The sequence below is a fragment of the Rosa rugosa genome, chromosome 1, assembly GCF_958449725.1.
Source record: "Rosa rugosa chromosome 1, drRosRugo1.1, whole genome shotgun sequence".
In the NCBI taxonomy this organism is placed as follows: Eukaryota; Viridiplantae; Streptophyta; class Magnoliopsida; order Rosales; family Rosaceae; genus Rosa; species Rosa rugosa.
Genome location: NC_084820.1, coordinates 9,770,956 through 9,797,997, shown reverse-complemented (window position 1 = coordinate 9,797,997; position 27,042 = coordinate 9,770,956). Strand labels below are relative to the sequence as shown.

General features: G+C 37.6%; 2 protein-coding genes across 3 annotated transcripts; both read left to right on the top strand.

Moving 5' to 3' along the window:
• The first annotated feature begins 1,899 nt into the window (after positions 1-1,899).
• LOC133715870 (DNA-directed RNA polymerase II subunit RPB1) lies at positions 1,900-26,780 on the top strand. 2 transcript variants are annotated; one of them, XM_062142565.1, is made up of 15 exons: positions 1,900-2,183; positions 2,310-2,573; positions 2,814-3,107; positions 3,200-3,358; positions 3,504-3,665; positions 3,801-4,021; positions 4,115-4,256; positions 4,345-4,680; positions 4,760-5,046; positions 5,335-5,593; positions 5,674-8,756; positions 8,936-9,007; positions 9,099-9,152; positions 25,967-26,113; positions 26,410-26,780. In XM_062142565.1, exons 1-14 carry the CDS (start codon positions 2,100-2,102, stop codon positions 26,076-26,078), a joined length of 5,529 nt encoding a protein of 1,842 aa, XP_061998549.1. In that variant the 5' UTR covers positions 1,900-2,099; the 3' UTR covers positions 26,079-26,113; positions 26,410-26,780. The 2 variants fall into 2 exon arrangements, with proteins under 2 accessions (XP_061998549.1, XP_061998542.1); XM_062142558.1 differs by lacking the exons at positions 25,967-26,113; positions 26,410-26,780 and adding exons at positions 9,262-9,408; positions 9,704-10,070.
• Positions 10,309-12,753, top strand: LOC133745808 (uncharacterized). Its single transcript, XM_062173945.1, has 2 exons — positions 10,309-10,551; positions 12,385-12,753. Exons 1-2 carry the CDS (start codon positions 10,480-10,482, stop codon positions 12,664-12,666), a joined length of 354 nt encoding a protein of 117 aa, XP_062029929.1. The 5' UTR covers positions 10,309-10,479; the 3' UTR covers positions 12,667-12,753.
• Positions 26,781-27,042: the final 262 nt, after the last annotated feature.

Here is a 27,042-nt window from a genome sequence, read left to right as displayed (position 1 = left end):
TGTGGGCCGAGGAAGAAACCGTCTCGGCCACTAGGTTTTCTTGCCTTTGTTGCAAGGACTTTCAGCATTTTCTTTGTTTTTTTTTTTTTCTCTTTTTGCTGAAAATTATAAAAACAAAAATAAATACATAAAAAACTAATGTGAACAATTTGGTGGCGGCCAACGATGTTTGATCCCAAACTTGAAATTCTCTATGTTTGCAACATTAAACTCATGTTTTTGGAAGCCACAAAACATCAGATGTGAATTTGTGATATTTTCTTGATTTTCGGCCACTATGTAGGCCGAATGTTGAAATTCTCCATGTGTGTGATCTAACTTCTTTCAAGTGACTATGGGCCAAGGAAGGAACCGTCTTGGCCACTAGGTTCTCTTGCCTCTGTTGCAAGAACTTTCAGCGTTTTCTTTGCTTCTCTTTTGTGATTTTTGATATAGATTGCAGAAAGTAAAGTGCAGAAAGTAAAAGAGCAAAAATCTAAATGCGAGAATTTAAATTGCATGAAATTTAAAGAGACTGAAGAGTAAATTGCAGGAAAGATAGAGACAACGATAAAAATTTAACTAGGCTAGAGCAAAAAATGAAAAGATTTTGTAGAGAATTTGATGTATTGAATTTGAGTTGAGTTGTGTTGTGTTGGTCGGGGGACCTTTTACAATGAGCTAGAGGGTCGTATTTATATAATTACATACATGATATTTAGGAAGAAAAATGAATATTTCGGTTTTAATGACCGAAATCAAGATATGTTCCATATTGCTTCATTCCTTAATCGAACCATAATAACCTTATTCTTGGGGCGCCATTAGAATTATTTTGCTCTTAATTGTGCAATACTGTCTCCAATGCCTTCAAACTCAATAAAATCTCGTCATTAATTATTCTGAAGAATAATTATCGCCGTTATTTTCTTTTTTTCTCATTTCTTCTCCAAAAGTTAATATATAATAAAATCTCATAAATATGAAATTTTATTGGGTATCAACAATAAAAGCACCATATTTTCCTTATCTATCTGCCAAAGATTTAAGGGCCGATTTACCAAAATTAGGTACAAACAAAAACTTACGCCATCAGACCAAATAGTATTGTGCAAGACTGTTAAGTCTTAGGTTCATCAAATAAAGCTAATTTAAAAAGAAAAAGAAAAAAAAATTTGAAACGCTTTTTTCTCATTTCCTTTGAAAAGGTTCCAAAAGGCAAAAACTACTATATGAGGCTTCTACTTGCCTTTTTCCATGACCTAGTGGATTTTGATTGTCCACTTTGATGACTAGTTAGGTTTTGATTTTAACAACTTGAGTTAGAAGGTTTTAGATTTGCTAAGGCTTCCTTTGTGCTTTTTCATGATCAGTTAGATTTTGATTTAACAGTCCTGCTCATCCAATCAATAATTTTAAGAAAACATGAGGGATAAATGAATTTAAATCACGTGTATTAAATGTAAAAGCTGTAAATAACAACTTAAACTATGTATTTATTTTCTCAGATTCATTTATCCTAAAAAAATGTTCACTTAGGTGAGCATGCCACTTGATTTTAATAGTGGGTTTCCGTTTATAACAAACTTGGTGAAGGGTGAAGCCATAACATGATGCCTTGTTGTTCCTAGTTCCTAATTGGGTTAGATGGTCACTAGTTTGGGCCGTCTTAGTGAAACTCATACCCTTTGGGCTTTCTCCCAAACCTTACCCAATAAACTCAACTCTAGCCATCCCAAACCATAGCAGTAAAATTACAAATCAGGACCTTCCTATTTCCACCTCGCCGCCATGCATATCACGGACATAATTTTGGTCTAACACAAAGGGCATTTTCGTCCTCTTAAAGTCGGTAGTCCCCCATTCCTCGCCCTCTTCGTCTATAAATACACCCTCGGGGCTCCCAATCTCACAATTTTACCGAGAATCTCTTTTGTAGAGAAGTTTCAGAGCGAATCGAGAGCTCTCGATCTCCTCTCGCTCCCCATACAAACACCCGTTTAATTCAAAATCAAAAAAATACAACAAAATTGTAACACTCTGAGACTAATTTTGACACTGAAATTCAATTCAACTTGGCCCTTTGAAAACCCTAGGGTTTCGCAAATTGGATCGCCACCATGGATATTCGCTTCCCTTTCTCGCCGTGCGAGGTCGCCAAGGTCCGCTGCGTCCAGTTCGGCATACTGAGCCCCGACGAAATCGTAATTCTCCGCTCCTCACTTTCTCAAATTTTTTTTTTTCTCATCTTCTTTCTTCTCAGAGCTGAGAAAGATACTTTGAATTTGATTCAATAGTGTTCTAAATTTGTGCTTTTTTTTGGTTGGCAGAGGCAAATGTCTGTGGTGCAGATTGAGCACAGTGAGACAATGCTGGGGGGAAAGCCGAAGACGGCGGGGTTGAGTGACCCTCGGCTGGGGACAATTGACCGGAAGATGAAGTGTGAGACTTGCACGGCCAACATGGCTGAGTGCCCGGGTCACTTTGGGCACCTGGAGCTGGCCAAGCCCATGTTTCATATTGGGTTCATGAAGACTGTGTTGTCTATAATGCGCTGCGTCTGCTTCAACTGCTCCAAAATCCTAGTTGATGAGGTACCTTTTTTGATTGGATTGCCAGCGGAGTCTTATTGATGTTACTATATTTGGAATGGCATGAGCTTAAGGATTTAGTTTCTTGTGTTAGTTACATGACAAAATTGAAGCACCGAATTGCGTAGGGTTTAGCTTGTAATGAAATTGGGGACCTTTGGCAAGTTTTGTGTTGAAAGGGATTTGAAATTTGGATGTTTGAGGGGCACCCTAATGAGTTTTATGTGATTGTCACTTATGCAGGAGGACCACAAGTTTAAGACAGCTTTGAGAATCAAGAACCCAAAAAATAGGCTAAAGAAAATTTTGGACGCGTGCAAAAACAAAACCAAGTGTGAAGGCGGTGATGAGATTGATGTGCAAGAATCGGACGAACCTTTAAAGAAAAGTCGGGGTGGCTGTGGTGCTCAGCAGCCGAAGCTCTCTATAGATGGTATGAAGATGGTTGCAGAGTACAAAGCCCAAAGAAAGAAGAGTGATGACCAGGAACAGCTTCCTGAACCTGTGGAAAGGAAGCAGACCCTTACCGCTGAAAGGGTGTGTAAAACCAAGTTCAATTTAGTAGATTTTTTTTCTTCCACCGGACTCTTATATTTCATGATGCTAACACAGTGTCGTATTTGCTTTAGGTTCTTAGTGTGTTGAAGAGGATAAGTGATGAAGATTGCCAATTATTGGGATTGAACCCCAAGTATGCACGTCCAGATTGGATGATTTTACAAGTTCTTCCTATTCCTCCACAACCTGTGAGACCCTCTGTGATGATGGACACCTCCTCGAGGAGTGAGGCAAGTCTTTTTTTTTTCTCGCTATTGTTTGCAAGCTGATAATAGTCGCTGAAGACAGAATCTAGTTTTGGATTTTTATTTATTTATTTTTCTTCTATTTCTTTTTTTTGGAGCTGTTCACTGACATCATATATTTGCTGTTTAGGATGATTTAACACATCAGCTGGCCATGATTATCCGCCACAACGAGAATCTGAGGAGACAGGAAAGAAACGGATCACCCGCTCATATCATCTCAGAGTTTGCACAGCTCTTGCAATTCCATATAGCTACATATTTTGATAATGAGTTGCCTGGACTACCAAGGGTATGTAGCTGCCTGTTAACTTGAAAACTGGTTCTGTATTGGAGCTATGATTTATTAATATACGTAGACCTACATTTGTGTTAACCATTAACACTTCTTTATATGCATGTTCTGAATCTTTTTGTTTCTGAACAGGCCACACAGAGATCAGGGAGGCCTATTAAATCAATTTGTAGTAGGCTTAAGGCGAAGGAAGGTCGGATTAGAGGAAACTTAATGGGGAAGAGGGTTGATTTCTCAGCACGTACGGTTATTACACCAGATCCGAACATTAACATTGATCAATTAGGAGTACCATGGAGTATTGCGTTGAATCTCACATACCCTGAAACTGTGACTCCTTATAATATTGAAAGGTGAATCTTCTCTTTTCTTTTCTCATCTTTCCGACTATAATGCAGTTTCATTTTAGTCTTATGTTAATGGAATTTTTTCTTTCACTAAAATAGGTTGAAGGAGCTTGTTGAGTACGGGCCCCATCCTCCACCAGGTAAAACTGGTGCAAAGTATATAATAAGAGATGATGGGCAAAGGCTTGATCTGCGGTACTTGAAGAAAAGTAGTGATCATCATTTGGAGCTTGGTTACAAGGTACCGTTTTTTCAATCTGATAAGTTTAATATTGGTCGTTTCTCTTTAAACTTTTAAGTATTACTCTGAACCTCTATTATTTTCCTAGGTGGAGCGTCATTTGAATGATGGAGACTTTGTCCTCTTTAATCGTCAACCCAGTCTCCATAAAATGTCTATTATGGGGCACAGAATCAAAATCATGCCTTACTCAACTTTTCGATTAAATCTATCTGTCACTTCGCCTTATAATGCTGATTTTGATGGGGATGAAATGAATATGCATGTTCCCCAGTCATTTGAAACTAGGGCAGAAGTGTTGGAGCTCATGATGGTGCCCAAATGCATTGTGTCCCCTCAATCAAATCGTCCTGTGATGGGAATAGTCCAAGATACCCTGTTGGGTTGTCGTAAGATCACCAAGAGGGATACCTTCATAGAGAAGGTACAGTGATATTGGTGTTATTTCCCATATTTTACGAGGTGTCTGTCATGTTTTTCTTATTTCTCATCCATTTTTTCAGGATGTTTTCATGAACATCTTGATGTGGTGGGAGGATTTTGATGGAAAAGTACCTGCTCCTGCAATATTGAAACCACGGCCTCTTTGGACTGGGAAACAGGTGTTTAATCTTATAATACCAAAGCAAATAAATCTCCAGAGAACTTCAGCGTGGCACTCTGAGTCAGAAACTGGTAACATTACCCCTGGTGATACTCACGTTAGAATAGAAAAGGGGGAGTTACTTTCTGGAACTCTGTGCAAAAAGGCACTTGGGACATCTACTGGAAGTCTTATACACGTCATATGGTATGCAGTGTTTCACTATCAGTTGTGCAATACATTTTTGTCGTTCTTTAGTTTTCATACAGAATGTTCTTTTTATTTAGTAGAGGCCATTAGGCCAAGCATTTTTAACTTTAGGTTCCCCTGATTTGATTCTTGAAAGCAGTTCCCTCTTTGTTAGGGCGTCTAAAGCTGGGATTGAAAAACGAAAAGTTTTTGAATGTTTTGTTGTGTTAGATTTTGGCCTTCTTTTTCAAAATTGAAATGAGATAAAGACGTGAAAGTTATGAGTTGAATTGTGTTGCCATGCAGGGAAGAGGTTGGTCCAGATGCTGCCCGCAAATTCCTTGGTCATACCCAGTGGCTTGTGAATTACTGGCTGTTGCAGAATGCATTTAGTATTGGAATTGGAGATACAATTGCTGATGCAGCAACGATGGAAAAGATCAATGAAACTATTTCCAAGGCAAAAAATGAAGTGAAAGAACTTATCAGTAAAGCCCAATCCAAGAGCCTGGAGCCTGAACCGGGGCGAACTATGATGGATTCCTTTGAAAACAAAGTGAATCAGGTTTGTTTAGATGGTTTTTTTCTTCAATTTCTTCTGGTTCAGCTGCAAACAGTTTAGTAATAAAAACTATGTTTGTTCAGGTCTTAAATAGGGCTCGTGATGATGCTGGAAGTAGTGCTCAGAAGAGTTTGTCTGAGAGTAACAATCTTAAGGCTATGGTTACAGCTGGCTCTAAGGGAAGTTTTATCAACATATCACAGATGACTGCTTGTGTGGGACAGCAGAATGTTGAGGGTAAACGAATCCCATATGGGTTCATAGACCGTACTTTGCCCCACTTCACTAAGGACGACTATGGACCAGAAAGTCGTGGCTTTGTAGAGAATTCATACCTTCGAGGACTAACTCCACAGGAGTTCTTTTTTCATGCTATGGGAGGTAGGGAAGGTCTTATAGATACTGCAGTTAAGACATCCGAGACTGGGTATATCCAGAGGAGACTGGTGAAGGCTATGGAGGATATTATGGTTAAATATGATGGGACTGTGAGAAATTCGTTGGGGGACGTCATACAGTTTCTCTATGGAGAAGATGGAATGGATGCTGTATGGATAGAATCACAAAAGCTGGATTCTCTTAAAATGAAGAAGAAAGAGTTTGACAAGACTTTCGCCTATGTGTTTGATGATGAAAATTGGAATCCGGACTATATGTTGCCTGAACATGTTGAGGATCTAAAGACTATTAGAGAGTTCCGCAATGTGTTTGATGCAGAAGTTTCAAAACTTGAAACTGATAGGCTTCAACTTGGCACAGAGATTGCTGTCACTGGTGATAATTCTTGGCCATTGCCTGTTAACCTGAAGAGGCTCATTTGGAATGCACAAAAAACTTTTAAAATTGACTTCAGGAGGACTTCTGATATGCATCCAATGGAAATTGTTGAGGCTATTGATAAACTCCAGGAGAGGCTGAGGGTTGTTCCTGGTGATGATTTGTTGAGTGTTGAAGCCCAAAAGAATGCAACTCTCTTTTTCAACATTTTGCTTCGCAGCACTTTCGCAAGTAAAAGGGTGTTGGAGGAGTACAGGCTTACTCGTGAAGCATTTGAGTGGGTTATTGGGGAGATAGAGTCACGTTTCCTGCAATCACTGGTAGCGCCTGGTGAAATGATTGGTTGCGTTGCTGCACAATCTATTGGTGAGCCTGCCACTCAGATGACCCTCAATACCTTCCATTATGCTGGTGTGAGTGCAAAAAATGTTACACTAGGTGTTCCCAGGTTGAGGGAAATTATTAATGTTGCTAAGAGGATCAAAACACCATCTCTGTCTGTCTATTTAAAGCCTGAAGCTAATAAAACCAAGGAGAGGGCCAAGAATGTGCAGTGTGCCTTGGAATACACTACCCTACGAAGTGTTACTCAGGCTACAGAAGTATGGTATGATCCAGATCCAATGAGCACATTAATAGAAGAGGATCTTGATTTTGTGAGATCTTACTACGAAATGCCAGATGAAGAGGTCAACCCCGATAAAATTTCTCCGTGGCTGCTTCGCATTGAGTTGAATCGCGAAATGATGGTGGATAAGAAATTGAGCATGGCTGACATTGCTGAGAAGATTAACCTTGAATTTGATGGTGATTTAACTTGTATTTTTAATGATGACAATGCCGAAAAGTTGATCCTTCGAATTCGTATCATGAATGAGGAAACTCCTAAAGGGGAATCACAAGATGAATCTGCTGAAGATGATGTATTCCTGAAGAAGATTGAAAGTAACATGCTTACAGAAATGGCTCTTCGAGGTATCCCAGATATCAACAAAGTGTTCATAAAGCATGGTAAAGTTAACAAGTTTGATCAGAATGAAGGATTCAAGGCGGAGCAAGAGTGGATGTTGGATACAGAGGGTGTTAATCTTTTAGCTGTCCTGTGCCATGATGATGTTGATGCTAGGAGAACGACAAGCAATCATTTGATTGAAATTATTGAAGTTCTTGGGATTGAGGCAGTTCGCCGGTCTTTGCTGGATGAGTTGCGAGTTGTCATATCGTTTGATGGATCTTATGTGAACTACCGCCATCTGGCTATCCTATGTGATACCATGACGTATCGTGGCCACTTGATGGCCATTACTCGTCATGGTATCAATAGAAATGATACCGGCCCAATGATGCGTTGTTCGTTTGAAGAAACTGTGGATATTCTGCTGGATGCTTCTGTTTTTGCAGAAACGGATCATCTGAGGGGTGTAACAGAAAACATTATGCTAGGCCAGTTGGCACCAATTGGGACTGGAGACTGTGCCCTGTATCTCAATGATGAGATGCTAAAGAATGCTATTGAACTCCAGCTGCCTAGTTATATGGATGGCCTTGATTTTGGCATGACCCCATCGCGTTCTCCAGTGTCAGGAACTCCATATCGTGATGGAATGATGTCACCTAATTATTTGCTGAGCCCAAATATGCGAATGTCTCCCATCTCAGATGCTCAGTTTTCTCCCTATGTTGGTGGAATGGCATTCTCTCCTACTTCATCTCCAGGCTACAGCCCATCATCTCCTGGCTACAGTCCATCCTCCCCTGGATACAGTCCCACGTCCCCTGGTTATAGCCCCACGTCCCCAGGTTACAGCCCCACCTCCCCTGGTTATAGTCCCACTTCTCCAACCTATAGTCCAAGCTCTCCAGGTTATAGTCCAACCAGTCCGGCATATTCTCCTACAAGTCCGTCTTACTCTCCTACATCTCCAAGCTACAGCCCTACCTCTCCAAGCTACAGTCCAACCTCTCCAAGCTACAGCCCGACCTCTCCAAGCTACAGCCCGACTTCCCCCGCTTACAGCCCGACTTCCCCCGCATACAGCCCCACTTCCCCCGCTTACAGCCCCACTTCACCATCATACAGCCCAACATCTCCTTCATACAGCCCCACTTCCCCCTCCTACAGCCCCACTTCGCCGTCCTACAGCCCCACATCCCCCTCCTACAGCCCAACATCCCCCTCCTACAGCCCAACTTCACCTGCCTACAGCCCAACTTCTCCTGGTTACAGCCCTACTTCCCCAAGTTATAGTCCAACCTCTCCCAGTTATAGCCCTACCTCTCCAAGTTACAATCCTCCTTCTGCAAAATATAGCCCATCGGTAGCTTACTCTCCGAGCAGTCCAAGATTGTCACCAGCTAGCCCATATAGTCCTACCTCTCCAAATTACAGGTAAGCTATCTAACTTCCATTGAATTCATTTGTGGCATCACAAAGAATGCCTAGTATGGTTGACTGATCAGCTCTGATGAGTTGAATTTTTTCTTAGTCAATTGAAGTCCTTGCTGCATCTAAGCCTTTCCCAATTATCACAATTATGTGCTTAACTTTTCTTTTCTTTTTTGTTGCAGCCCCACATCACCGTCATATTCTCCCACATCACCATCTTATTCTCCCTCTAGCCCCTCATACACTCCCGGCAGGTAATCTTAGTGTCCTATTTAGTATAATGGAGTGTATTGTTACTTTTATATTTGGTAGTGTGGTAAAAGATGTTGAAATTGTCTTGTTCAGCCCATATACCTCTGGAGTGAGCCCCGATTACAGCCCAAGTTCTCCACAGTACAGGTAAACTGGGACACATGAGTTGTCCTGAATACTGATGTATGCATCTTTAATTTTCCAAAAAAATGTGGCGAGTGCTCATTCAAATTCCTCTTCTTACTCCGCCTTGCAGTCCAAGTGCTGGTTACTCACCCAGTCAGCCAGGGTACTCCCCATCATCTACTAGCCAGTACACCCCGCAAACGAGTGAAAAGGATGATAAGGATGACAGGAGCACTCACTAAGGCAATAACCTTTTCTGAAGCTGGAGAGAGCAAAGGTCTTTTTTGTTCGAGCTCTCGTCTTTTCATTAGTGATGCATCCAAATACTTTATTAGTGATGCATCCAAATACTTTCATATGCCTTTTTGATTCGGCAAAAGTATGTATGCTCTGTGGTTATAGACAAAAGATGATAACAACTATAATACTGTAATGTTGCCGTGAGGAGAAAAAAAAGAGGCCTTTTTTTTTCCCAGAGAATGATGATCATTTAATTTGCTTCATATCACTCTATATGGATGGATGACTGTAGCACTGATACTCCTTTTTTTTTTGTCTGTCTGAATCTGCAGTTCACCTTCTAGTTTCACAACCTGGACCTATATTGGGGAATTGAGTGAGATTGGCAGGACTCTGGAGCAGGCTACTACTTTGCTGCGCCTCAGCTCTTTGTTGCCAAAGTTGCCGTGTTCAGTGATGTATTGTTTATCGGTTCGGTGTACTGAACCTGTCATGTATCGCTAGCTTTGTAACACGTTTTGTTTGCGATATCCTATAAAACATCGTAAGAGTACAATAACTAGTTTATTGCACGATAGTGCACCCCCTTGTAATGAAAAGGAATAGTTTGGCTCTCAATCTTCAACCAGAGTTTATTGTTAATCTGTAACTATCATTGACATTTTTAATGGGAATTGCTTGAATCTTCATTATTGTAAACGTTGTTGAATTTTGCACTGCTGCCGGCTGACGTGGGTTTTTTCAGAAAGATTTCTTTATTCAAACGTACTTTTGCACCCCAAAATATTCAGACTTGATTTTCAAAAAGGGCCCGCGTCCATCAAAAGGAGAAAAGGCGCCAAAACAATGTCCCGCCGAAATTACCAAACTTAAATTTTCCTTCTCTGAACCCAGTTTCCTTGTATGTTATATCCCCAATCAATTTCTGACATCTCTATCTCTCTCACAATTAACTCTGTGGAATACCCACCTCAACCCCGACTGGGTTGGGCTCTAGCTTCTTTTTGAGGTGTGATTTGGATTCCAATCCTTTAAACCCTCACTCTTATGCTTAATTCTGCATTTTCAGACATTTTAGTACTTCCATAGCTGATGGATCTTAGTTCTAATGGAATACAGAGCTGGCAGGCATGATACGAAGAGGCTGGCTATTACAGGCGGTCTCATCGGACAAATTCAGGTGCAACTTTCAATTTGGGTTCAATCGTGATGAATTTTTTGTTGTTCAATCTTGGGAGTTTGTTCCTTTGTTCAATTCAGATATAGAGGTTGGCTATTGGAACTGGTTTTCTGAGCATTTCTTTTCAGTTTCTTCTTGTCGGTCAATAAAAAATAGTGTATTACATGTTGGCGGTATGTCAGCTGTGCTTCATTTGGAGAGAAATGAAATTTGATCCTTGTAAAGCTTATGCATAGTTCAGACAGATGAATGTTTCATTTGACCCATCACGATGACTTTTAGTTCATTGGTTGCAAACCATTGGTTTTCAGATTTCTTCCTTTTTCCCCCCTTTTCGCAGTGGATGCTTGAGTGGGAACTAATGAACTAACGTGATGAATCATCTAAAAGACAATTTCCATACCTTCATTGCTTGTTGCCTTCCATTTTCTACTCGTGTCAACTTCGGTAGTAGAATTGCTTAGTTTTTCTGTTTGATGAACTTTCATATTGATATTCATTGGTAACTTTTTCATGCTTCAGAGGCATTTAGATGATCAAACACTCTACACATTATTGTAGACAACGCAGAAACAGTTGCCTTAGTATTGTCCCAAAACAGGTCTACTTTTATCATCTGAAACCGGTTTCTCAAATTCTTGAATCATTTGCTCTTCTTGCCTCAAACTTCGGTTATCCTACTTTACGATCTATATTTTCTTCAGTAATTGAAGTGCATAGAAACTACAGTCCTGGTGTCTTCACTAAAGTCAGAGATGGACATGCAGGAATTGAAATTCAAGAATTCATTGTGAACCAGTAAGAAACCAAGTTGACAAATTGTGAAATATGTAGAGAATTAATAGGTTTGCTATGCAAATGTGTGTGCCACATCCACCACAATCCAACTTATATATTGAACTGATATACCGAAGAACTCGTATAACATTCAACCAGTTGATGGAAATAGTAAAGACTCATGAAATCGTCCCACGAAAATACCGAAGAATTCGTAAAACATTCAACCAGTTAATGGAAATAGTAAAGACTCATGAAATCATTGCAAACAATACATAGTCTCAGTGAGCATTTCTTAAAGAAAATTACTCATTTCATAGCCTTCATAGCCTTTGTTACATCGACAACATGACTTGAGCCTAACAAAAGAGAGCATCAACCTCAAAAACTACCTACCCAAATAGATATAATCTAGTTGCCAAAAAGCTGGAACTTAGTCATATCCCAGTGACATACCCAAAGCTTACTTGACACTACTACAAGTATGACTTTTAATGACAATGTTTAGATGACATTTGTTCGAAAACGTCATTGAATACCCTTTTTATGACGTTTTCATTAGAAAACGTCATTGATGAAAATTTCGTCTTAACTTTATGACGTTTTTGAAACGTCATTATATGTCTTACTATTTGATGACGTTTTCTAACCGCCATAATTTTTATGACGTTTGTAAAACGTCATGAAAAATGTTTTCATGACGTTTGATAAATGTCATGAATGACATAGGGCTATGGCATTTTGAAAACGTCATGAAAATGTTTTCATGACATTTGATGAAATATTTACTGGAATTTGTGTTTTTCTTTGGTGAGGTTTTGTGTTCTGCTGCTTTGGTGAAATATGATATGCTCCTTTAGATGTTCTAAGGTTGATTTGCTTTGTGAGGTTTTGTGTTATGTGCTTTGGTCTATTATGAGATTGTGTAAACTTTCTCCTCATAGTATCCAGCCCCAAAACATGTTTATGGGATTGTGTAATATTTCTGTATTTTGGAACATGTTTTGAAACTGTTGCTAACTTTGGATTGTGTACATCTCATTTTGGATTTTGTAGTCAGGACAAGATAGCACCCAACTTTCTATTAACGATAAGTGCAAGTTGCTAAATTGGGAGGGCACAAGTGAAGTAGTGGCTAGAGGACACATTTCTGATATTCACCCTGAATCAAAAGTGCATGGCTACAAACTTGGACCTGACTGTTATAGAATTTCTATTGAGGAAGTTATCATGCCTGGTGCTGTATTTTATCGAAGTCAACCCGAATTTGTGATTATGGAAGATGCACTTGGAAGTACTGTTGCTTGGCCGATTAAGTACATTGTCTCTGACAATTGAAATTGTATATGCAACTAGTTTTGTTTTTTTGTTTTTAACTTTGAATTGAAATAGTATAAGCAGCTATATATATATATATATATATATATATATATATATATATATAAGTATTTTGTGCTTTGAATTCGATAACAATGTGTGATATATTTGATGTTGGATTTATATAATATTTGTTTCTAATTAAATATTAAATAAACTGAATAATTTTTTTTTTCAAAATTTTATTTGTCTTATGACACTTTGTAAATGTCATTGAACATATGAGCATGACATTCACAAAACGTCATTAAAATATTTTTCAATGGCAACTAAAAAAGGTCATGGAAATACTTTCTATGACGTTTTCTAATCGTCATGGAAATACTTTCTATGACGTTTTCTAACTGTCATGGAAACACATTCTATGACGTTTTCTAACCGTCATGCAAAACTTTCTATGACGTTTTCTAACCGTCATGGAAATACTTTCTATGACGTTTTCTAACTGTCATGGAAACACATTCTATGACGTTTTCTAACCGTCATGCAAAACTTTCTATGACGTTTTCTAACCGTCATGCAAAACTTTCTATGACGTTTTATAACCGTCATGGAAATACTTTCTATGACGTTTTCTAACCGTCATGCAAAACTTTCTATGACGTTTTCTAACCGTCATGGAAATACTTTCTATGACGTTTTCTAACCGTCATGCAAAACTTTCTATGACGTTTTCTAACCGTCATGCAAAACTTTCTATGACGTTTTCTAACCGTCATGGAAATACTTTCTATGACGTTTTCGGATTGTCATCAATTCATGCCACATAAGATGGCACCAGTAGAGACGACGTTCTGCATGACGTTTGAAAAACGTCATGAAAACCATTTTATGACGTTTTTCAAATGTCATTGAATGTTTTTGTGTAGTAGTGTGAGGTGTTGGATGGAGCAACACCACCACACCTCTTGGTGGTGGAGGAGGTGGAGGTGGAAAGCATCTCTTCCAAATCACAAAAGCAGCACAAAAGATGGCAACTGCCCCACCGAAGGCTGCTCCATTCTTGATCATAGATAGCACAGTTGAAGCCTGGTCATCACACTCATCAATCTTTGGGAGAATCTGATCAACACACTCTTCAATCTTTGGGAGAATCTGACCATTGACCCTCGGAAGAGTTTCCTCATTCACCGTCTTCAGGAATTTCTTCAGCTCGGACAGAGTAGAACAAATATTCATCTGGGAAAATGTATAGAAAGGATTAGAAAAGAATGTTAGCCTCTGGAGTTTGATAGTTGATTGAACAAGACTAGACTCTCATGCACCCGGGAGCACCATATTTACACACACACACACAGTTGACTTATATACATTTGAATTACCACGTTAGTTGACTTCTTTACGCAATTAATTTCATCAACTGTGTGGTCTGCATCGCCACCTTTAACGGCTAGTGTCCTTTAACCTACACATTCTTGTTTCTCAAGAAAAAAAAAATGGTGATATTATATTCTTCTTATTTGAACATGAGTTGCAGATTTAAGATGATTAGATCGACTTTTGGAGAAGGAAGTTTTCTAAAAGAAAATTGGGAAACAGAGTAACCATGCCACGTACGTGGTCCATTTTTTGATGAGTGGATCAGATCAACTTTTAGAGAATGAGGTTTTCTAAAAGGAAATTGGGGAGACAGAGTATATATAACCGAGAGTTTCTTTGCTGGTTTTTTTTTTTGGTCCCTAAATATTTTAGCATCGATAATGTTTTGAGGCTTCATTTTCCTAGTGGCACGGCCACCACCTTCTCATCTAGCTAGGTTAACAACATAGTTAAAGACGTTTCGAGTTTTGAGGTTTGGGGGCATAAAATCACTTTTATTACCCTTATGGATTGATTATTTGTTTGGTAAGATTTTATAAAAAGAAATTTTATTCACACACCTCTAAATACTAAATACACATCTATTGAATTGTCCTTTTTTCATAAACCCAATATCAGATTTTATTGATATGTTAAAATTATCAAAAGAGATATTTATATAAAAAATAAAGAATCATTGTTGGAATATACTATCTTGCTCTAGAGTTTTCTTCTCCTCTTCGTGAATGAAGATGCAATCAAAAACAATTAACGACACTGATAGATGAACATCCATAATTCTAAAGAAAATAGGCAACAACATACGTAATGAATTAGATGTTGGAAAAATGTCACAAATAGTACCCCAATTATAGACCATTCGACACATTGATACCTCAAGTTTCAAAACTATCACTTTGGTACCTCAACTTCTATTCCGTCATACATTTTGATGCCCGCCGTTAAGTTTTCCATTAAGATAGAAGATATTTGAGCAATATCATATATTTTATGACGGTAATTCCGTCAAATGACATATTTTATTTATGCCTAGTTTCTAGTCATCTCTTCTTACTAGAAACAAAAAATTTCATCTCTTCCAAGTTCCAACCTTGCGTCTTTTGCATTAATCCTAGATTTTTTTTACAAGAACCCATTAACAAATCAACAATTTTCAGTTTAATCCCGAGGGTCAGCGATTTGCTGATCAAAACTCGGCAAACCCAATGGAGCGGCGGTGTTGCCAAGCACGTCTGGTGGTTGGAGATCTTCAATCCAAGATCTGATTCATCTCTGCACTTATAGTTGATTTCTATGCAATAGATTGCTTATAGAACCATGTTGGCGGGAGAGAGTGAGGCATTGTTGCTAACTTATCGACGGAGTTTATCTTGAGTTCTTAATTGATTGTGTAAGAATCACATATTGCAACAATTAATTTTGGCTAAAACTGTTTTTGCAGAGTAGCATGTGACTTTTTCTGCCGTAAAAAGAGCAAAGTTCAATCCGATCATGATTCACGACCAACCAGAACTAATTATAGAGAGTAACCTGACTGAGATAAATACTAAGAATTAGAACCCTCGAGGATGAAGTATGCAAAACCCATGCACCTTCCCTCATGAACGCAAGAGCAGAGGGACGAGGACAACAACCAAGATGCCAGTAGTGTGCATGCCTAAGAACAACGTACCATTAAGGCTAGGACTCGAGGAGGAAAGCTGGCATCGCACATATGAGCAATTAGTTACAAGTTTACATTTGAAGAATGTGGGATGAAGAAGAGGTAAGAAGGGTCAAATTCGGCCAAAAGGCCTGGGATGTTGAAAAATGGGTCTTAAAGTTGTGAAATGAGTGTGCAAAGTTGCTTAAATACCCACTTAGGTTCAAGAGTTAAGATTGAACTTGTACTCTAGATCCAAGGGCTCAAATACAATGAGAAATAGGTAAAATGAAAAGACTAGAATACTAGATAGAAAATAAATAAATAAAAAAGGGTAAATGGGTAAGTGTAGTGTGTGTCTAGTGTGAACACAAATAAATATCTGACCATGATGTGTGTGGTCTACTAATTATTATTGTCATTAATTACATCAATTTTGAATTTGAAATTTGAATACAAAAATGGGCTTGGGTCTACACTTCTGGGCTTCTTTGGTCTTGAGCCGAATTGGCTCGGTCGACCCAATGGTCAGCTAGTTGACTTTTTGTCATTTAGTCGAAAATTGATCTCGAAATCGCTCTTTCTATCAATTCCTTTTTCTTTTTTTACCATAATTTCCTACAAATGAAGAAAACAAAGTAATACTATGAAATAATGCTCGAGTATTCGCTACTTTCAAGGTAATTGGAACTAGAAACGCATGTAAATTGCTACGTATCACAAATTCATGCTGAGCTCTCAATCCTAGCAGACTAGGCTTTCTTAACTATCCTATAGTTTTCACTATGTCAAATCGTAGATAATTTTAGTGAAACTTGTGCACCCAAAAACGACGGAGGAGAAAAAATTCATTAGAAACCATTGAAATGTCAATTCTAAAGATTTTATCTTAAAATTAGTTAAGTTAAAGAAAAATAAAAATAAAAATAAAAATTTAGAAGAATAATAGATAGTTTGTTATTGATTGAAAATACTAAACTTCAATTAAAAAGAGAAACTTTAGAATCGATTTTCAAAAAGGGCCCGCGTCCATCAACAGGAGAAAAGGCGCCAAAACAATGTCCCGCCGAAATTACCGAACTTAAATTTTCCTTCTCTGAACCCAGTTTCCTTGTATGTTATATCCCCGATCAATTTCTGACATCTCTATCTTAAGACTCTGTGGAATACCCACCTCAACCCCGACTGGGTTGGGCTCTAGCTTCTTTTTGAGGTGTGATTTGGATTCCAATCCTTTAAACCCTCACTCTTATGCTTAATTCTGCATTTTCAGACATTTTAGTACTTCCATAGCTGATGGATCTTAGTTCTAATGGAATACAGAGCTGGCAGGCATGATACGAAGAGGCTGGCTATTACAGGCGGTCTCATCGGACAAATTCAGGTGCAACTTTCAATTTGGGTTCAATCGTGATGAATTTATTGTTGTTCAATCTTGGGAGTTTGTTCCTTTGTTCAATTCAGATATAGAGGTTGGCTATTGGAACTGGTTTTCTGAGCATTTCTTTTCAGTTTCTTCTTGTCGGTCAATAAAAAATAGTGTATTATGTTGGTGGTATGTCAGCTGTGTTTCATTTGGAGAGAAATGAAATTTGATCCTTGTAAAGCTTATGCATAGTTCAGACAGATGAATGTTTCATTTGACCCATCACGATGACTTTTAGTTCATTGGTTGCTAACCATTGGTTTTCAGATTTCTTCCTTTTTCCCCCCTTTTCGCAGTGGATGCTTGAGTGGGAACTAATGAACTAACGTGATGAATCATCTAAAAGACAATTTCCATACCATCATTGCTTGTTGCCTTCCATTTTCTACTCGTGTCAACTTCGGTAGTAGAATTGCTTAGTTTTTCTGTTTGATGAACTTTCATATTGATATTCATTGGTAACTTTTTCATGCTTCAGAGGCATTTAGATGATCAAACACTCTACACATTATTGTAGACAACGCAGAAACAGTTGCCTTAGTATTGTCCCAAAACAGGTCTACTTTTATCATCTGAAACTGGTTTCTCAAATTCTTGAATCATTTGCTCTTCTTGCCTCAAACTTCGGTTATCCTACTTTACGATCTATATTTTCTTCAGTAATTGAAGTGCATAGAAACTACAGTCCTGGTGTCTTCACTAAAGTCAGAGATGGACATGCAGGAATTGAAATTCAAGAATTCATTGTGAACCAGTAAGAAACCAAGTTGCCAAATTGTGAAATATGTGGAGAATTAATAGGTTTGATATGCAAATTAATGTGTGTGACCACATCCACCACAATCCAACTTATATATTGAACTGATGCATGGATTCTATTCCCAATCCTGTAGGTTCTTGGCTGCCTATTGTTGGCCGCTAATAGAGTCAGGTGAAAGAGGCATGAGCGTATAACTTTTGTTTTTGGTTGATTGATGTACGTGTAAAATTTCGATTCAGAGGACGTACCTCCCTCATTAGTTTTTTTTTTTTAAGCAGCAGTGCCCTGAAGTATGGCATCCTGGAGTTTTTAGGTATTTGTTTGTAATTTCTTTCATCAAATAGAAGATGATACAGAAAAGAAAAATATCAGATTGCAGAACCATCACTTTTAGATCACAAAATGTAGCTACAAAGGCTCTTTTCTATGATTAAAATTACAAAGACAATGGAAGCTGTAAATATTTCTTTGTTGATATTCTATGCTATGCTGTATATATATGGAAGTCCACCTGCAGCTGCCTGGCAAAAGGCAAAAGTAAACCTAGCTTGTAATATCGCCCCTAAAAAGACCACATCAGTACAACATTGTTTTCGCATCTGGTGCAATCATACGATTATGCTGTAGCACTTTAGCATGATTTCACGATAGCTTTTGCAGAGCTGGCAATAAGATGGTATGGATGGTTATGCTGATATGGTGAGGCATACAGGCCATTTGGTAGCTAGAGACCGGTGTCTAGATCATTGTCCACTCCTCGAAAACCCACCTTGCAGTCCAACGCCATTTCTTAGAATTTGCCAATTTGGAATGGAATCCGGATGCTCTGCTTGCAAGGCTTGGAGGTGAGCTGAGGAACGGGTCAGGTCCTTCAGGTTGGCGAGAGACTTCATCACTTCAAGCATCAAGTCTAGCCTTTGGGTCACGAATAAGACAGCGGGAAGCCAACTAAAATGCCTTTTGAGAACATTTGATTGAGACATGACCGTTGAGTCAATCATCTAAAACCTTTGCATATCTCCAAGATGTGGGGGTGCTCGGGGTCGGTTATTGTCCATAGAGCTTCGTCAAATCAACATGTCAAGCAGAACCGCCCAAAAGCTATATAATTGACTTTTGGAAGTAAGATGTCCTGACAGAAGATAAGTCACATTAAACTTGAATGAAATTGAAAAACTCCTTCAACCATAAATTAGTTAACACTCAAGTATGAGTAAATTTACAGATATGCTACAAGAAACCTGGAGGTGGCATGGGGGAGTAAACTAAAAAAGTCACCAGGATATTATAAAAGATGGTAAGAATTGTCAGTCTTACACTACGTCGGTTGTGTAGCATAAGAAACATGCAGTCATTAAGAGAGACAAATATGTTTACCACCTGACATTATCTAATGATGGTTCAAATCCCACTTGAGAAAGTTTCTAACCTATCTTCATAAACTTAGTAAATGAATAGCATAACTAAAATGCTAATATGTATCCATACAGCATCTGATGCAGAAACACTGTCCTTTCCTAGGGGAAATGCTTTTGGACCAACATCATAAGCAAAAGGCCAAAAACATCTAGGACACAAATAATATCAACACTTCAAAGCTGAAATTAACACAAAACTTATCACAGCCTTCATCGTCAGATTCCAAAGCTACCATAACATAAATACAACATAAGCCAAAATAGCTCAAAACAACTTGCAGGAGTAAAGGCAAACATAATTCTTGAAGAATAAGAAAATAGTAGGCATCAACATAAAAATGGAGAGGGCTCAAAGAACAGAACAATGATTAAAAGTACACTGATGATACATGCAGAAGCAATTACAGCTACATCACCTTCTTATATATCTTTGTGACTTGTGGTTTGATACTCTTAAGATCGACACGGTAACCTCATCATATCGCTCCTAATTTAGTCTTCGGTAAAGACAGGAATCAAATTGAGTTTTGGAGTAGGAAATAGATTTAGAAAAGTTAAGCAGTACTAGTCTTGTAACTTAAAATGAAAATGAAATTGAAATTGAAATGTTTCAACACAAAAGTAGATAATTAATTGGTGTATGGATAGATAACCATTAAGAACTAAATAAGCATCTTCCGGTCATTTCAAGGAAGACTACATATATAAACAGTATATAGATGTACATAAATAAGCATACCTTTCATCTAGGGTCCATTAGCTCATAAACCTATATCTAATTCATGTGCAATTCGACGTGCAATTCGTTTCTAATATCAACCATAAAATGACATTGTAAGTAAGCCCTTGTTGTTGTTTGAAGCAAAATAGCATTAATGCATGATACTGCATACAGAAAAATTCAACTCATTTGACTCATGCCCTGTTTTATTCATTATAAACATGTAATTCACATCCCAGGGTTAATTACATAGAGAAAAATTCAACTCATTTAACTCATCACCGATACCAAGTTGGAGTAAACAGTAATCATCTCAAGTACAATTTCATTCAAAGAATTCGTAAACATTCAACCAGTTAATGGAAATAGTAAAGACTCATGAAATTGTTGGACTAAAATACCGAAGAATTTGTAATACATTCAACCAATTAATGGAATTAGTAAAGACTCATAATATCATTACAAACATTACATAAAGAGTCTCGGTGAGCATTTCTTAAAGAAAATTACTCATTTCATAAACTTCATAGCCTTTGTTACTCGGACAACATTATTTTAGCCTGACAAAAGAGAACATCAGACCTCAGCCCTGAAATTTCAACTACATACCGTACCTATGCCCAAATAGATATTATATGAAATGAATCAAATCGCACAAAAGTATCTGCCTACCCAAAGCCTAGAACTTAATCATATCTCGGTGACATATCCTAAACCAACTTAGGGAGTTGCTGATGGTGGTGTTAGTGGATAGAGCAAGACCAACAAATCTCTTGGTGGTGGAGGGGGTGGAGGTGGAAAGCACCTCTCCCAGATCACAAGAACAGCCCAAAATACCGCAAATCCCCCACCCAAGACTGCTCCAGTCTTCATCATAGATAAGATACTTGAAGCCTTGTCAAGACACTCGGTAACCTTGGGGAGAATTTGATCATTGACCTTAGGAAGAATACCATCATTCACTTTCTTCAAGCATTCATTGCTCTATTCATTAGTTCGTAACTATTTTAGCTCAGTGCTCACTTTGAGTACTTTATTTCATTTTGTTTTCAAAGAGGTTTTGGTTCTTGTCCCCCTCTCTCCTCTTGTGTTTTCTTTTCCTTTTTTAATAAAATAAAATAGAGGGATGGGCGGTGGGTTCCCGGTTGCGATGGCCCCCTTTCTTTTGAGATTGTGGGTGGGTGCCAGTCACCCCATATCGGCTGTCGCAGAGGAACTAATATCGCCTAATCCTCTATTTAATTGATAAAAAAAAAAAAAGCATTCATTGACTTGAGGAAGAATACCATCATTCACTTTCTTCAAGCATTCATTGGCTAGAGGAAGAATATCATCATTCACTATCTTCAAGCAATTCTCCAGCTCGGACATACTGGAAAAGACATTCACCTAGCCAAGTGTATAGAAAGATTAGGAAAAAAAAATGTTACATGTAACATGTAGATGTTAGACTTGAGAAATTAGCAAGCACATACGTTAGCCTCTAGTTCAGTACTACGGATGAGTTGAGTGAACAGTTGTAACTAGGGTCTCAGGCAGCAAGAGCACAATAATTTGAACTCATATTACCAAATGAATCAACCATTCAAATCCAAACATTTAAATGACCACTATAGTTGACTTGTTTATGCAATTAATTTCATCTTCTCTCTGGTCTGCTTTCCACAGATATTGTCTTGTTTTTACATGTATTCTATTAAGCTACGCATACTCTTGTTTCTCAAGAAAACAAGAAGGTTATATTCTACTTGTTTCTACAAGAGTTTCAGATTTAACACGATCAGAGTCATTGGCTAGTCTTCTCTCCTTGCTGCCTTTTTTCCCTAAATAAAATGCACACAATTAACTAATTACCTGCATCGATAATGCTTTGTGGTTGAAAGTTTAGGGTTTAGCGTTTAAGAATGTTACTAAACCCTAAAAGTTCCTTCTAATTGTCCTTGCTTCCTTTCTGAATTTCAAAGTAGAAATCTAGAAGTACGGGGCAAAAGCAAGTCAAATTAATTCCATAGAACATGGTTGCAGTATTGCAGATCATGAGTTTGACGAGATAGATAGCTTCCTTTAATACCTAATACTTCGATGTGTTTTGAAGAAAGATTAATTGTCCTATATTACACAAACACAAGAACCAAAGGCATATTAACAGAAGACACATACCTGATGTGGGGAGGAGTCGAACGTCATTAGTGCAAGTCCTGGTCTTCAGCAAGTCTCTAAGTCTGAGTAATCTCTCAAGGGGGCGAATGACTATAGAACTTGTTACAAGGACCTCGACTTATATAGAGGTTAATATTAGGATTCAAGTTTAGAGATTAATATGGGAAGAATCCTAATATTGAAAGAATTACTCCTCTATTAATTGCTCGATATTCAAGTTTATTAAGTTTCCTTAATTGATATAGTTTACCTATACAATATTCATATTGTAACAGGATTATATTATACAATCTCAGTCACTTTATTCTTAAGTCAGTAACTTGTTAAGGTAATTACTTCATATTAATAATGATGAGTTCCACAAAATAAATTAATCTTACAAAACCCTAACCAAGTCTCTAAGTCTGAGTAATCTCTCAAGAGGGCGAATGACTATAGAACTCGTTACAAGGACCTCGACTTATATATTAGGATTCAAGTTTAGAGATTAATATCAAGTTTAGAGTTTATGAAAAGAATTACTCCTCTATATTATTTATCAATATTAATTACTCAATATTCATGTTTATTAAGTTTCCTTAATTAATATAGTTTACCTATACAATATTCATATTGTAACAGGATTATATTATACAATCTCAGTCACTTTATTCTTAAGTCAGTAACTTGTTAAGGTAATTACTTTATATTAATAATGATGAGTTCCACAAAATATTAATCTTACAAAACCCTAAAGTCCTTTGTATATAAGTTATAAGTTAACTATTTTGTGGATGTTCAATGCTTATGTTTTTGTATACCTTTTAGTTTTTCTAAGAAGTTAACGTGAAGATTGTTGCTCTAAATTTCCTCGTTCCATTTTATAGCCAAGGATTGAAAACAAACAGAAAAAGAATGGATTTTTAAATTGTATGGAGGTTCCCTCAAGTTATTTCCGTGGTAAAAGTCTTTTGGCTTATGCCACATGGTCCATTTTTTTATGAATAGATCAGATCGACTTTTAGAGAAGGAGGTTTTCTAAAAGGAAATTGGGGAAACAGAGTATAACCGAGAGTTTTTTTTTTTTTTTTTTTGTCCCTAAATATTTTAGCATCGCTAAACAGTTAACTATTCTAATGATCGATAAACAGTTAAGTTTGGGTATTGGGATATAACATATGTAGTTAGTTCCAGTCATATGGGCTTATGTTGGAGAAGACCGGGAAGTCATTGTGGTGTTGTTTGGTTTGACGTTAGTGCTTGCACTTGGTGGCAGCAGCATTGTACTCTATTTTTGGTGGATTTTGTTTTACAGGTGAGATATTATTGTTAGTAGTAAATGTTGTCGGCCGATTGTTATATGGTGGTGACGATAACGGTCGGTGCATACTTTCATTCATGTTGGTATCCCGGAAATATTTGGTGAAATTGGGCTTGTACGGTCAATTGTGCTTATGTCAGTGTTCAGGCTTACGTTAGCTTTTCAGGGTTGCGCAACTTAGGTTTGCAAACAAGTTGTTTGAATCTTAGAACTGTATACATAATTTGTTTTGGGCTGTTCTTCAAATTACGCAGCTAAGCCCAAAGGTCTACTCATAAGTAATATGAAATCCTTTACCAAGTTTTGACTCTCTTGGGTACACCCTTGACTATGAGATGTTGTACTTTCTGAATGTAATTTTCCCAAACCTGAATATGAATTTTCGGATGCTGATTTTATCAGGGGTTCTCAAAGCACATACTCATTAGTTTTATTGTGGCGTAATTATCAAAATACCTCCCAAACTTGGTCCTAATTGTCAGTATACACTCCAAACTTGTAATTGCGAAAATTTACATCCTGAAATTGGTAAAAATTATCAATTTACACCACCCTCTCCATTAATTGTGACCTTTTCTATCCAAACCTGAGCATGTACCCATTTTTCGATAGTAATTTTATTAAAAGGCCTCAAGGAGCCACATACTTGTAATTATTTTATTTTATTTATTATTTTTTTTTTTTTTTGAAATAGGGCTGGTATAGCTGCCCTTAAGCCTTGATCATTAATGAAATCGTAGAACATTGGGGGACATTGTGCCTGAACCTAAAAATACAATAAGCATCAAGAGAACACTCTGAGATAATAACATGCGTCTCAACTAAACATATGTATTCTAACAAGCACCAATTAGCGAAGAGTACTCTGTTGGCTACTCCATCCTCTTTATAATTGTGGTAACATATTGGAAATGTATTGCGTAGTGAAGCCATAATTTACTATTATTATCAACTTTCCGACTATGTTGCCGTCATAAAATCAATCCAGTAGCTCTTAGTTTTATCCTTCCACTAGGAGGATCCAGCCATTTGATGAAGTAAGGAACTCGTCGCCTAGCCAGAACAGACGAGGCACACAAGGTGCATCAACCGGGACAAAGCCCAACTAATCCTACCAGATAATGACAGTGACTTGTTAATAACATAAAGCCACCGACTATTCAAAAGTAAAAACTAGCATAAATCTAAAAATAAAAGAATCAGAAAATGCAACCTATGTATTTTATGTTGTGTATTTCTGTGGAAAGTATCAGAAAAGACAAATATCTAAAAAAATAACTAAAAAGCTCTTTGTGGCAATGTATTAATTTATAATTTTGTGCAACATAGCAACAGAAATAAGGAAAAATTTTGCTTCCTGATACAATAAGTGGTTAATTTTGTTAAGATTAAGATTACTCTTTCACTAGTACAAATTAGTATATTTCCGGGGATTTATATCTTCTGATTTTCTCCGAAATATTGCATGTAGTACGTACTTCTGATACAGATAGAGAATTTTAGATGAATGAAACCTGATGGACATCTTTGCTATTTATAATAAAATTTAGTTGCTCATCCTCTTTCAGTATGATTATAATGAGTTTAATGGAACTCATTTAATTTTTGAAAGTAAATCTTCTACTTGCAGAGCACTGAGTTCCAAAAATCTTGGATAACTGTATAACTGCAGGCATTTGTGAACCTTGTTCTTACGTTGTCATGGAGACTCTGTGGTCATGTTTGCACCATACTACTTCAATGCCTACATGTCCTTCCAGATGACTGGAGTTACTAATATACTTGTGGGTCATGGTCAACCAGATACACTTTACCCAGATGCAGGTGAGAAGCTTCATGAACTTCTAATTGCATAAAAACGTAAAAGAAACATCAAATTTCTGAACTTCCATGTAATAATTTTCTTCCGTAGGCCTGGATATAAGTATAACCTTGCTGTGTTAGACAGGGTAGTCTGGTGTGTTAGGAGTACAAGCAGTCAAAGGCTTGTTATCTGAGTTGCTAAATAACAATACACCACCCTAAGTTTAGGATGGGATGATTGATGCATTTGAACAGCCCAACTTGGACATGTTATGGTAGGCATGCCAATTCTGACACTTAGGACTATTGATCATGGATCTATTCGTTGGAATGTCTGATTGGTCCAGTGCATAATTAAAGGTATATAAATGTTGCATCTTCTGTATGGGGTGGGGACATGGGGTTAAGCTCTTATATAAATATCTGACAAATTAAATAGAGGGTGGGAAGGGGAGGAATAAATTTTCTAGCAAGTGAATTGGTGAGTTTAATTTGTTTTTTGGAGTCTAGACACAAATGTGATATTTCTGACATTTTTTAGCGAATTTTCTCTCTTGACATCATGCTACTTTCTTAACTTTCAGACTGGTTGGAGAAAACACTGTCAGAAACAAAACCAACCCCAAAACTTGTCACAGTTGTTAATCCTGGCAACCCATCTGGAACCTACATTCCAGAATCCTAAATTCCTCTTCTTACTTCGCCTTGCAGTCCAAGTGCTGGATACTCACCCAGTCAGCCAGGGTACTCCCCATCATCTACTAGCCAGTACACCCCGCAAACGAGTGAAAAGGATGATAAGGATGACAGGAGCACTCGCTAAGGCAATAACCTTTTCTGAAGCTGGAGAGAGCAAAGGTCTTTTTTGTTCAAGCTCTCGTCTTTTGATTAGCGATGCAACCAAATACTTTATTAGCGATGCATCCAAATACTTTCATATGCCTTTTTGATTCGGCAAAAGTATGTATGCTCTGTGGTTATAGACAAAAGATGATAACAACTATAATACTGTAATGTTGCCGTGAGGAGAAAAAAAAGAGAGGCCTTTTTTTTTTTTCCCAGAGAATGATGGTCATTTAATTTGCTTTATATCACTCTATATGGATGGATGACTGTAGCACTGATACTCTTTTTTTTTCTGTCTGAATCTGCAGTTCACCTTCTAGTTTCACAACCTGGACCTATTTTGTGGAATTGAGTGAGATTGGAAAGACTCTGGAGCAGCCTACTACTTTGCTGCGCCTCAGCTCTTTGTTGCCAAAGTTACTTGCCGTGTTCAGTGATGTATTGTTTATCAGTTCGGTGTACTGAACCTGTCATGTATTGCTAGCTTTGTAACACATTTTGTTTGCGATATCCTATAAAACATTGTAAGAGTACAATAACTAGTTTATTGCACGATAGTGCACCCCCTTGTAATGAAAAGGAATAGTTTGGCTCTCAATCTTCAACAAGAGTTTATTGTTAATCTGTAACTATCATTGACATCTTTAGTGAGAATTGCTTGAATCTTCATTATTGTAAACGTTGTTGAATTTTGCACTGCCGCCGGCTCACGTGGGTTTTTTCAGAAAGATTTCTTTATTCAAGCCGGCTTGGCATAGAGCGATCACTAGACCACTTCCAATTTTCATTACTCGATCCACAGCTTATTCCTAAACATTATGTGTGTGACAATGTCAACGATCTCACTCTTCCGGTTCGCCCAATGTTCTTGAAAATAATTCTACTATATATGTATATGAATTACAAGAACACGAAGAACAATTGAGCTGAAACTCAACGCT

Excerpts from the sequence above, each read along its gene's own strand:
- LOC133745808 (XM_062173945.1), top strand. The coding sequence starts at position 10,480 with ATGGAATACAGAGCTGGCAGGCATGATACGAAGAGGCTGGCTATTACA. Across the intron at positions 10,552-12,384 it reads GTCTCATCGGACAAATTCAG|TCAGGACAAGATAGCACCCA; the intron begins GTGCAACTTTCA and ends TGGATTTTGTAG.
- LOC133715870 (XM_062142565.1), top strand. The coding sequence starts at position 2,100 with ATGGATATTCGCTTCCCTTTCTCGCCGTGCGAGGTCGCCAAGGTCCGC. Across the intron at positions 4,681-4,759 it reads GGGATACCTTCATAGAGAAG|GATGTTTTCATGAACATCTT; the intron begins GTACAGTGATAT and ends CCATTTTTTCAG. Across the intron at positions 5,594-5,673 it reads TTGAAAACAAAGTGAATCAG|GTCTTAAATAGGGCTCGTGA; the intron begins GTTTGTTTAGAT and ends ATGTTTGTTCAG.